The sequence below is a fragment of the Eucyclogobius newberryi genome, unplaced genomic scaffold (genome assembly GCF_026437365.1).
Source record: "Eucyclogobius newberryi isolate DKJ021-1_F unplaced genomic scaffold, fEucNew1.0.hap1 SCAF_2, whole genome shotgun sequence".
Classification (NCBI taxonomy): domain Eukaryota; kingdom Metazoa; phylum Chordata; class Actinopteri; order Gobiiformes; family Gobiidae; genus Eucyclogobius; species Eucyclogobius newberryi.
In genome coordinates this window covers 1,721,721-1,734,045 of record NW_027315834.1, presented here as the reverse complement: position 1 = coordinate 1,734,045, position 12,325 = coordinate 1,721,721, and the positions used below count along the sequence as shown (strand labels likewise).

Sequence of the window (12,325 nt, the reverse complement as noted above, 5' to 3'; positions counted from 1 at the left end):
AGGGAGTGGGACAGGACGAGGGAGTGGGACAGGGCGAGGGAGTGGGACAGGACGAGGGAGTGGGACAGGACGAGGGAGTGGGACAGGGCGAGGGAGTGGGACAGGACGAGGGAGTGGGACAGGACGAGGGAGTGGGACAGGACGAGGGAGTGGGACAGGACGAGGGAGTGGGACAGGGCGAGGGAGTGGGACAGGACGAGGGAGTGGGACAGGGCGAGGGAGTGGGACAGGACGAGGGAGTGGGACAGGACGAGGGAGTGGGACAGGGCGAGGGAGTGGGACAGGGCGAGGGAGTGGGACAGGGCGAGGGAGTGGGACAGGGCGAGGGAGTGGGACAGGACGAGGGAGTGGGAGAGGACGAGGGAGTGGGAGAGGACGAGGGAGTGGGACAGGACGAGGGAGTGGGACAGGACGAGGGAGTGGGAGAGGACGAGGGAGTGGGACAGGATGAGGGAGTGGGACAGTTGGACAGGGCGAGGGAGTGGGACAGGACGAGGGAGTGGGACAGGACGAGGGAGTGGGACAGGACGAGGGAGTGGGACAGGACGAGGGAGTGGGACAGGGCGAGGGAGTGGGACAGGGCGAGGGAGTGGGACAGGACGAGGGAGTGGGACAGGGCGAGGGAGTGGGACAGGACGAGGGAGTGGGACAGGACGAGGGAGTGGGACAGGGCGAGGGAGTGGGACAGGGCGAGGGAGTGGGACAGGGCGAGGGAGTGGGACAGGACGAGGGAGTGGGACAGGGCGAGGGAGTGGGACAGGGCGAGGGAGTGGGACAGGACAAGGGAGTGGGACAGGGCGAGGGAGTGGGACAGAGCGAGGGAGTGGGACAGGACGAGGGAGTGGGACAGGGCGAGGGAGTGGGACAGGGCGAGGGAGTGGGACAGGACGAGGGAGTGGGACAGGGCGAGGGAGTGGGACAGGGCGAGGGAGTGGGACAGGACGAGGGAGTGGGACAGGGCGAGGGAGTGGGACAGGGCGAGGGAGTGGGACAGGGCGAGGGAGTAGACACGGATTTGGGTAAAGGATCCAGTAACAATTCAGAATCAGAAAAAGTCTCCTTTGTCCTATACTGCTGAACTCAGTGCGGGTCACTGTGGGTCAGTGCGGGTCACTGTGGACTGAGATAATCCCAGGCCTGTGCCCATAGAGGGGTGAAACTTGGGGAGCAGTCTTTGGGGGTCTCTGCATTGATGCCTGCCTCTGGTTTGGAGCACAGGTACAGCCCTGAGGAACATCTTCAGATGGCCCACTCAGCCCTGAGGAACATCTTCAGATGGCCCACTCAGCCCTGACCTTCAGCAGGGCCTTTTGTTTGAGATATGCCAGAGAGCTGGTCCTCTTCACTTTGGCCTCTCCAGCCGCCGGGCGCTCGCGGGAGGCCGAGGAGAAGTGGTGCCGTCTGCGGCGCTTCTGTGACTGTTGACGGGTCTGGGGTGCAGCCAACATCTGCGACACTCCTCTCTGCCCCAGGGCAGCTCTAGCAGGCGCTCCCAGCAGCTGAAAGAGGTCCAGTGGTGCTTCCTGAGGCAGGTAGGACCAGGCTTTCTTACCCGCTGCATCTCGCACATTCACACTGGCTCCAAACTTGTTGACCAGCAGCCGAATGATGTTCTTGTGGTTGTGGATGGCTGCAATGTGCAGAGGAGTGTAGCCACAGGAGGACTGAGTGTTGGTGTCAAACTCCAGGCCCACCTTCTCCACACCGTACCTGGGACAGCAGAGGACAGAGGAATGTCTCACAGCAGCAGGCAGAGGAGTCTCCAGTCTGTGAGGACAGTTCTCACCAGAGCGTGTTGAGGACGCGATGGTCTCCGTGCTTCGCAATCCAGTGCAGAACGGTGAAGCCAGAGATGAAGTCTCTCCTCTGCAGCAGAGACGGGTCTTCTCTGAACAGGGAGTAGACGTCAGGCCAGGTCCCAGCAGCAGCTTTCACCAGCCACAGGTGCTCTCGCTCCTCCAGAGGCAGCTGGCTCTGCACAAGAGTGTACAAGGAGTGTGCAGGGAGTGCGCAGGGAGTGCGCAAGGAGTGTGCAAGGAGTGCGCAGGGAGTGTGCAGGGAGTGCGCAGGGAGTATGCAAGGAGTGTGCAAGGAGTGTACAAGGAGTGTGCAAGGAGTGTGCAAGGAGTGTGCAAGGAGTGTGGAGGAGTGTGTGTGTCTGCTGTCCTGTTACCCGTCTGCTGTCCTGTTACCCGTCTGCTGTCCTGTTACCCGTCTGCTGTTCTGTTACCCGTCTGCTGCCCTGTTACCCGTCTGCTGTTCTGTTACCCGTCTGCTGTCCTGTTACCCGTCTGCTGCCCTGTTACCCGTCTTCTGCTGTCGCGTTACCCGTCTGCTGTCGCGTTACCCGTCTGCTGTCGCGTTACCCGTCTGCTGTCCTGTTACCCGTCTGCTGTCGCGTTACCCGTCTGCTGTCGCGTTACCCGTCTGCTGTCCTGTTACCCGTCTGCTGTCGCGTTACCCGTCTGCTGTCCTGTTACCCGTCTGCTGTCCTGTTACCCGTCTGCTGTCGCGTTACCCGTCTGCTGTCGCGTTACCCGTCTGCTGTCGCGTTACCCGTCTGCTGTCGCGTTACCCGTCTGCTGTCGCGTTACCCGTCTGCTGTCGCGTTACCCGTCTGCTGTCGCGTTACCCGTCTGCTGTCGCGTTACCCGTCTGCTGTCGCGTTACCCGTCTGCTGTCCTGTTGCCTGTCTGCTGTCGCGTTACCCGTCTGCTGTCGCGTTACCCGTCTGCTGTCCTGTTACCCGTCTGCTGTCGCGTTACCCGTCTGCTGTCCTGTTACCCGTCTGCTGTCCTGTTACCTGTCTGCTGTGCCCGTCCTGATGATGCGTGCTCGGGACACTCTTCGTGTCCCTCTGTGTGTCCCGGTCAGTGAGGTCGGCCAGGCTGTGACAGCGAGGAGGCGTGGAGCAGGACGAGAGGGAGGACGAGGACATGTGTCCCAGGCTCAGAGAAGACGAGATGAGGTGCAGCCGGTGGAGACGAGCCGCCTCGCTTCCCCCCAGGACTACAACAGGACACACCAGGATACACCAGGACACACCAGGACACAACAGGACATAAAAGGACACAACAGGACACAACAGCACATAAAAGGACACAAAAGGACACAACAGGACACACCAGGACACACCAGGACATAAAAGGACACAACAGGACACAACAGCACATAAAAGGACATAAAAGGACACAACAGGACACAACAGCACATAAAAGGACACAAAAGGACACAACAGCACATAAAAGGACATAAAAGGACAGAACAGGACACAACAGGACACACCAGGACACACCAGGACATAAAAGGACACAACAGCACACAAAAAGGACACAAAAGGACACACCAGGACACACCAGGACACAACAGCACATAAAAGGACACAAAAGGACACAAAAGGACACAACAGGACACACCAGGACACACCAGGACATAAAAGGACACAACAGGACACAACAGCACATAAAAGGACACAAAAGGACACAACAGGACACACCAGGACACACCAGGACATAAAAGGACACAACAGGACACAACAGCACATAAAAGGACACAAAAGGACACAACAGCACATAAAAGGACATAAAAGGACAGAACAGGACACAACAGCACACAAAAAGGACACAAAAGGACACACCAGGACACACCAGGACACAACAGCACATAAAAGGACACAAAAGGACACAAAAGGACACAACAGGACACACCAGGACACACCAGGACATAAAAGGACACAACAGGACACAACAGCACATAAAAGGACATAAAAGGACACAACAGGACACAACAGCACATAAAAGGACACAACAGCACATAAAAGGACATAAAAGGACATAACAGGACACAACAGCACACAAAAGGACACAAAAGGACACACCAGGACACACCAGGACACACCAGGACACACCAGGACACCACAGGACACCACAGGACACAACAGGACACAACAGGACACAACAGCACATAAAAGGACACAACAGGACACACCAGGACATAAAAGGACACAAAAGGACACAACAGGACACAACAGCACATAAAAGGACATAAAAGGACACAACAGGACACAACAGCACATAAAAGGACAGAACAGGACACAAAAGGACACAACAGGACACAACAGCACATAAAAGGATACAAAAGGACACAACAGGACACCGAGATTAGGATTTATTTCTTCCATAATTGCGGAGCTCTATTTGAAATTCTGAACCGTTTTATCCACATGTCATAACATGTGACATGTCACATGTTATGATGTATGTATGTCACATGTGACATGCATACATCATACATGTGTCATACATGTATGTCACATGTATGACACATGTATGTCACATGTGTCATACATACATGTGACAAGTGACATGTCACATGTATGATACATGTGACATCATACATGTATGATACATGTGACATCATACATGTATGTCACATGTATCATACATGTATGTCACATGTATGATGTATGTATGTCACATGTATCATACATACATGTGACAAGTGACATGTCACATGTATGATACATGTGACATCATACATGTATGATACATGTATCATACATGTATGATGTCACATGTGTCACATGTATGATACATGTGACATCATACATGTATGATACATGTATCATACATGTATGTCACATGTATGACACATGTGACATATGACATACATACATCATACATGTGTCATACATGTGACATGTTGTACGTCATGTAATGTCCCTGATGTCTCTGCACCTCGGTGGTCCTCCTCGTCCATGATCTGGTCCAGATCTGCTCCCACGCTCAGACACATGCGGCTCCTCAGATTACTGCTGCGTCGTTGGACAACAGAGGGGCGGAGCCGAGCTGGCGGAGGGGTGGAGCCATCACTAGTCCCCTCCTTGTCATCATAAAGACCCCCTGTGACAGATGTTTACAAGTGAAGACCCCTGTATGTCCATCTGCCGTCCCTCCACACCTGTCCCCTGTATGTCCATCTGCAGTTTGTCCACACCGGTCCCCTGTATGTCCATCTGCAGTTTGTCCACACATGTCCCCTGTAGAAAACATTCCCGTTCTTGCGTGTTCAAGATACTCTGGACACGCTCTGGACACGCTCTGGACACGCTCTGGACACGCTCTGGACACGCTCTGGACACGCTCCAGCTGGTTTTGTAACTTTTTTAACATAGATTTGTTTGTCTTAAGTTTCTTATTTTATGTTTAAAGTATAAATACTGCAGGTGTATATAAGTACTGCAGCAATAGAAGTACAACATGAGAGTAGAAAAGACATTTAACCATCTAAACAATTGTGGTCTTTGTGATTTAATCATCAAACAGCTGAACTCACCTGTGTGCAGCTCCTCACAGCTGCTCCAGGGCGCCACCTGTGGACGCTGCTCCGCCCTGCAGCCTGATCCCTGCAGGTCAAACACACAACTGAAGGTCAAACACACAACAGAAGGTCACAAACACACAACAGAAGGTCACAAACGCACAACAGAAGGTCACAAACGCACAACTGAAGGTCACAAACGCACAACTGAAGGTCACAAACGCACAACTGAAGGTCACAAATGCACAACAGAAGGTCACAAACGCACAACAGAAGGTCAAAAACACAACAGAAGGTGACAAACACACAACTGAAGGTCACAAACACACAACTGAAGGTCACAAACGCACAACTGAAGGTCACAAACACACAACTGAAGGTCACAAACGCACAACTGAAGGTCACAAACGCACAACAGAAGGTCACAAATGCACAACAGAAGGTCAAACACACAACAGAAGGTCACAAACGCACAACAGAAGGTCAAACACACAACAGAAGGTCAAAAACGCACAACAGAAGGTCAAAAACACACAACAGAAGGTCACAAACGCACAACAGAAGGTCAAACACACAACAGAAGGTCACAAACACACAACTGAAGGTCACAAACACACAACTGAAGGTCACAAACACACAACTGAAAGTCACAAACGCACAACAGAAGGTCACAAACACACAACAGAAGGTCACAAACACACAACAGAAGGTCACAAACACACAACAGAAGGTCAAACACACAACAGAAGGTCAAACACACAACAGAAGATCACAAACACACAACAGAAGGTCACAAACACACAACAGAAGGTCACAAACACACAACAGAAGGTCACAAACGCACAACAGAAGGTCAAACACACAACAGAAGGTCACAAACACACAACTGAAGGTCACAAACACACAACTGAAGGTCACAAACACACAACTGAAAGTCACAAACGCACAACAGAAGGTCACAAACACACAACAGAAGGTCACAAACGCACAACAGAAGGTCACAAACGCACAACAGAAGGTCACAAACACACAACAGAAGGTCACAAACGCACAACAGAAGGTCAAACACACAACAGAAGGTCAAACACACAACAGAAGGTCACAAACACACAACAGAAGGTCACAAACGCACAACAGAAGGTCAAACACACAAAAGAAGGTCAAACACACAACAGGTTGGTTCCTCAAGCCCCCCTGGTCCTGCTGTCTTTTTAAAGGACTTTAGTGACTTTTTATCTTCTATTATAAAGCTGGAAAATGTTTTAATTCTTGGGGATTAAAACCTCTTCTGCCTCAGAGTCCAGCCCGTCCGGGCCGTGGTGTCTGAAGTGTAGTACCGGCACAAACCTGGAGGTGGCGCACAGTGAGGGGGGAGGAGCTTCTTCTGGATGGAGCCTCTGGGTCTGATCCACGTCTGGGACTTGGGTCCAGATCTTGGATGTGGATCAGAGGGACGGTCCTCTCTGGAGACACCTGAGGACACAGCTGTGGTGAGGGACATGTGGACGTCTGAACAGCTGCAAGGTTTGTCGTGTCCCCCCATCGCTCTCTCCGTCTTTACATTATTCATATTTGTAACAGTTTTGAATACCTTTAACTGCTGTAATAAAGCATAAACCAAGACTTAAACGTCTCAAAATGATTAAGGCTTTGCTCTTTGCTGGTTACCATGTGACCCATGGTTGTTGTATGGGTCACATGTTATGAACACATGTGTATGTAACACATGTGTAACACGTGTATCACATGTGTAACATGTAACAAACATGTTACACATGTGTAACACGTGTAACATGTAACACACGTGTAACACATGTGTAACACGTAACACACGTTACACAGGTGTATTACATGTTACATGTTACACGTGTGTGTAAAATGTGTGTGTAAAATGTGTGTGTAACATGTGTGTGTAACATGTGTGTGTAACATGTTATACATGCGTGTGTATCATGTGTGTGTATCATGTTACACATGTGTGTGTAAAATGTGTGCATAACATGTGTGTAGCATGTGTGTGTAGCATGTGTGTGTAGCATGTGTGTAGCATGTGTGTGTAACATGTGTGTGTAACATGTGTGTGTAACATGTGTGTAACATGTGTCTGTAACATGTGTGTAACGTGTGTGTGTGTGTAACATGTGTGTGTAGCATATGTGTGTAAAACATGTTACACATGTGTGTAAAACATGTTACACATGTGTGTAAAACATGTTACACATGTATGTGTAACATGTGCGTGTAACATGTGTGTGTAACGTGTGTGTGTGTAACATGTGTGTAACGTGTGTGTGTGTGTGTAACATGTGAGTGTTACATGTGTGTGTAACATGTGAGTGTTACATGTGTAAAACATGTTACACATGTGTGTGTAACGTGTGTGTAAAACATGTTACACATGTGTGTAACATGTGTGTGTAACGTGTGTGTAACGTGTGTGTAACATGTGTGTGTTACGTGTGTGTAACATGTGTGTGTAACATGTGTGTGTAACGTGTGTGTAACATGTGTGTGTAACGTGTGTGTAACATGTGTGTGCAACGTGTGTGTAACATGTGTGTAACATGTGTGTGTAACATGTGTGTAACATGTGTGTGTAACATGTGTGTAACATGTGTGTGTAACGTGTGTGTGTAACATGTGTGTAACATGTGTGTGTAACGTGTGTGTAACATGTGTGTAACGTGTGTGTGTAACATGTGTGTGTAACATGTGTGTGTAACATGTGTGTGTAACATGTGTGTAACATGTGTGTGTAACGTGTGTGTAACGTGTGTGTAACGTGTGTGTAACGTGTGTGTAACATGTGTGTAACGTGTATGTGTAACGTGTGTAACGTGTGTGTGTAACATGTGTGTAACATGTGTGTAACGTGTGTGTAACATGTGTGTAACATGTGTGTAACATGTGTGTAACGTGTATGTGTAACATGTGTGTGTAACATGTGTGTAACATGTGTGTAACATGTGTGTAACATGTGTGTAACATGTGTGTAACGTGTATGTGTAACGTGTATGTGTAACATGTGTGTGTAACATGTGTGTAACATGTGTGTAACATGTGTGTAACATGTGTGTGTAACGTGTGTGTAACATGTGTGTAACATGTGTGTGTAACATGTGTGTGTAACGTGTGTGTAACGTGTGTGTAACGTGTGTGTAACGTGTGTGTAACATGTGTGTAACATGTGTGTAACATGTGTGTAACATGTGTGTAACGTGTGTGTGTAACATGTGTGTAACATGTGTGTAACATGTGTGTAACATGTGTGTAACGTGTGTGTAACATGTGTGTAACATGTGTGTAACGTGTATGTGTAACATGTGTGTGTAACATGTGTGTGTAACATGTGTGTGTAACATGTGTGTAACATGTGTGTAACGTGTATGTGTAACATGTGTGTGTAACATGTGTGTAACATGTGTGTAACATGTGTGTAACATGTGTGTAACATGTGTGTGTAACGTGTGTGTAACATGTGTGTAACATGTGTGTAACATGTGTGTGTAACATGTGTGTGTAACATGTGTGTAACGTGTGTGTAACGTGTGTGTAACGTGTGTGTAACGTGTGTGTAACATGTGTGTAACATGTGTGTAACATGTGTATAACATGTGTGTAACGTGTATGTGTAACGTGTGTAACGTGTGTGTGTAACATGTGTGTAACATGTGTGTAACATGTGTGTAACATGTGTGTAACGTGTGTGTAACATGTGTGTAACATGTGTGTAACATGTGTGTAACGTGTATGTGTAACGTGTATGTGTAACGTGTATGTGTAACATGTGTGTGTAACATGTGTGTAACATGTGTGTAACATGTGTGTAACATGTGTGTAACATGTGTGTAACGTGTATGTGTAACGTGTGTGTGTAACATGTGTGTAACATGTGTGTAACATGTGTGTAACGTGTATTTGTAACATGTGTGTAACATGTGTGTAACATGTGTGTAACGTGTATGTGTAACATGTGTGTGTAACATGTGTGTGTAACATGTGTGTAACATGTGTGTAACATGTGTGTAACGTGTATGTGTAACATGTGTGTGTAACATGTGTGTGTAACATGTGTGTAACATGTGTGTAACGTGTATGTGTAACATGTGTGTAACATGTGTGTAACATGTGTGTAAAGTGTGTGTGTAACATGTGTGTAACATGTGTGTAACATGTGTGTAACGTGTATGTGTAACATGTGTGTAACATGTGTGTAACATGTGTGTAAAGTGTATGTGTAACATGTGTGTAACATGTGTGTAACATGTGTGTAACATGTGTGTAACATGTGTGTAAAGTGTATGTGTAACATGTGTGTAACATGTGTGTAACATGTGTGTAACATGTGTGTACACAGCCTTTTTGAAGATGACAGAATAATAGATCCAAACGTCTGTATTTTACAGAAACGTGCTTAGAACACCAAGGATCGGGGCGTGGCCTTTCACCTCTGGCCTGGATGAATATGGCCCTTGGAGGGCCCCTGGCCTAAGGAAACAACATCATTTGAACTAGAGCCACTGCTGCCCCCCTGTGGCACCTTGGGTTCCGTGGAGTCCCATCCAAGCACGACCCGGCCCCGCCCGGTTTAGCTGAGAGCGGGCGTGGCACTGATGAGCAGCTGTTATAGACGTTCAGACAGAGAAAGAGAATCACAAAGAGAGAGAAAAGCCCTTCAGGTGCAGATCGGGCCCTCGGGGGCCGACTGAGGGAGACACACACCAAACATACAAACTATAACAGACAAAGTGTTTTGCTCAAGAGCACCACAGTAGCGCACATTAAAAAGGCGTGTCACTCACCCACCTTCCCCGTCTCTTACAATGTGCTGTGTGTGTGAGTTGTCAGTCTGCCCCAGGGCAGCTGTGGCTTTGAGCGGGACACGCCTGTAACAAACATTACAAGGTCAAAGCGTCACCTTCTGGGGCCAAACAGCAGGTGGCGCTCTCAGGCCGGTCACGTGACGCTCGTCCAGGCGGATCTGGACCGGCGCCGTGTCCAGAGCCGGTGTGGACTGGGACATGACCCGGCGCTGCATCCCCGTCTCGTCCCGTCCCGCTGCCAACTCGAACAGAGAGGCCCTCCTCCCCGGGGCCGCCTCCTCCTCCTCCTCCTCCTCATCTTCCACGGACACGGCGCTCCTGTAGCTCTGACGGAGGCGAGCTTTACGTGGTGCTCCGCCCACAACCCGCTCCACCGGTCTGACCCACGCCTCTCCCTGTCCGGGCACGTCAGGAGCAAGAGAGGAGCCAGGAGGCGCTGAGGAGGAGGAGCCAAGAGGAGCAGAGGAGGAGCCAGGAGGAGAGGAGGAGGAGCCAAGAGGAGCGGAGGAGGAGCCAAGAGGAGCAGAGGAGGAGCCAGGAGGAGAGGAGGAGGAGCCAAGAGGAGCAGAGGAGGAGCCAAGAGGAGCAGAGGAGGAGCCAGGAGGAGAGGAGGAGGAGCCAAGAGGAGCGGAGGAGGAGCCAAGAGGAGCAGAGGAGGAGCCAAGAGGAGCAGAGGAGGAGCCAGGAGGAGCGGAGGAGGAGCCAAGAGGAGCGGAGGAGGAGCCAGGAGGAGCGGAGGAGGAGCCAAGAGGAGCAGAGGAGGAGCCAAGAGGAGCGGAGGAGGAGCCAAGAGGAGCAGAGGAGGAGCCAGGAGGAGAGGAGGAGGAGCCAAGAGGAGCGGAGGAGGAGCCAAGAGGAGCAGAGGAGGAGCCAAGAGGAGCAGAGGAGGAGCCAGGAGGAGAGGAGGAGGAGCCAAGAGGAGCGGAGGAGGAGCCAAGAGGAGCAGAGGAGGAGCCAAGAGGAGCAGAGGAGGAGCCAAGAGGAGCGGAGGAGGAGCCAAGAGGAGCAGAGGAGGAGCCAAGAGGAGCAGAGGAGGAGCCAAGAGGAGAGGAGGAGGAGCCAAGAGAAGCGGAGGAGGAGCCAAGAGGACAGACCGGGGCCGGTGATTGTTCTCTGCGGGGTTCTAGAGTTCCGGGAGGGAGTCCCGTGCGTCCCCGCGGCGGGGCGGGGTCAGGTATGAGGGCCCCAGGAGAAGCTCCACACACAGGGCTCTGCTTCAGGTTGGGCCCCACGCTGCTGTTACTGTTGTGGAGGATGATCCCGGCCGCGGGGAGAACCCCGGGCCCCACCGGGGGCCCGACCGGGACGGCCCCGGGCTCCGGGCGCTTGTTGTTGTGATGTTTGTCCGCATTCCAGAGCTGACTGACGTGCACATGCCCCGGGGCAGAGACGCCAGGAGACGCCCGTCTGCCAGCACCGGGGCCAGCTCCGGGGCCAGCACCGGGGCCAGCACCGGGGCCAGCACCGGTGCCGTAGCCGCGGAACTTTCGCTGCAGCACTACGTGACTGACGCCGTCCTCCTGTTTGACCCGCGCCACGGAGTTGACAAACCTCTTGAACATGTCGCGGTTCCGGGCCTGGTCCGCGCGCTCCCGGAGGAAGGGCCGGAAGTGGAGCAGCAGCTCCGCGTTGGTCACGGAGCCTCCACGGCTCCGGAGAAAGCGGAGCACGGCGTCCTGCGTGAGCTCCTCCGCCATAGCGCTGCCGGGGGCCAGGGGCCAAAGTCCGGGAGCTGGCTCCTGGGTAGCTCCGCCCACCGCAGGTATCAGCCTTCACCTGACGTGATGACGTAGTGAATCACGTGACTGCCGCAGCCAGCGTGACGTCATTGGGAAGTTGTCTGAATAACGGTTGTTTTCAGATTCATGAGTAAAACCACGAGGGGCCACGGTGGGGTCCATAGAGGGGTCCATAGAGGGGTCCATGGGGGGGTCCATGGGGGGTCCATGGGGGGGTCCATAGGGGGCCCCCACGGGGGGCAGGAAAATCCAACAATGGAAAAGTGTGAAGTCTGATTTGACTCCAATCAAGAATAATCACGTTAGAGCTAAACTCAGAGCTACAAACGTGGAGCTGTACTTCCTGTTCATTGGCCAATCAAATCCATCCTCAGAGTCCAGATCCAAATGAGCATCTGTGTCCATAGCAACAGAACGACTCTAACCTCACACAACCACCACACA

General features: G+C 51.3%; 1 protein-coding gene across 1 annotated transcript; it reads right to left on the bottom strand.

The window, feature by feature from the left end:
• Positions 1-936: 936 nt before the first annotated feature.
• On the bottom strand, positions 937-11,918 carry LOC140367897 (uncharacterized). The gene is made up of 7 exons (XM_072454663.1): positions 10,238-11,918; positions 6,667-6,792; positions 5,335-5,404; positions 4,737-4,901; positions 2,804-3,009; positions 1,787-1,974; positions 937-1,710 (listed from the first exon to the last, which is right to left on the bottom strand). The coding sequence occupies exons 1-7, from the start codon at positions 11,837-11,839 to the stop codon at positions 1,272-1,274; spliced, it is 2,796 nt and encodes a 931-aa protein (XP_072310764.1). The 5' UTR covers positions 11,840-11,918; the 3' UTR covers positions 937-1,271.
• Positions 11,919-12,325: the final 407 nt, after the last annotated feature.

Bases quoted from the DNA above. Each gene is read 5' to 3' on its own strand.
- LOC140367897 (XM_072454663.1), bottom strand. From the start codon at position 11,839: ATGGCGGAGGAGCTCACGCAGGACGCCGTGCTCCGCTTTCTCCGGAGC. The intron at 1,975-2,803 runs GTAACAGGACAG...ACTCTTGTGCAG, and splicing joins AGGACGGGCACAGCAGACAG to AGCCAGCTGCCTCTGGAGGA. The intron at 1,711-1,786 runs GTGAGAACTGTC...CTGCTGTCCCAG, and splicing joins CGCGTCCTCAACACGCTCTG to GTACGGTGTGGAGAAGGTGG.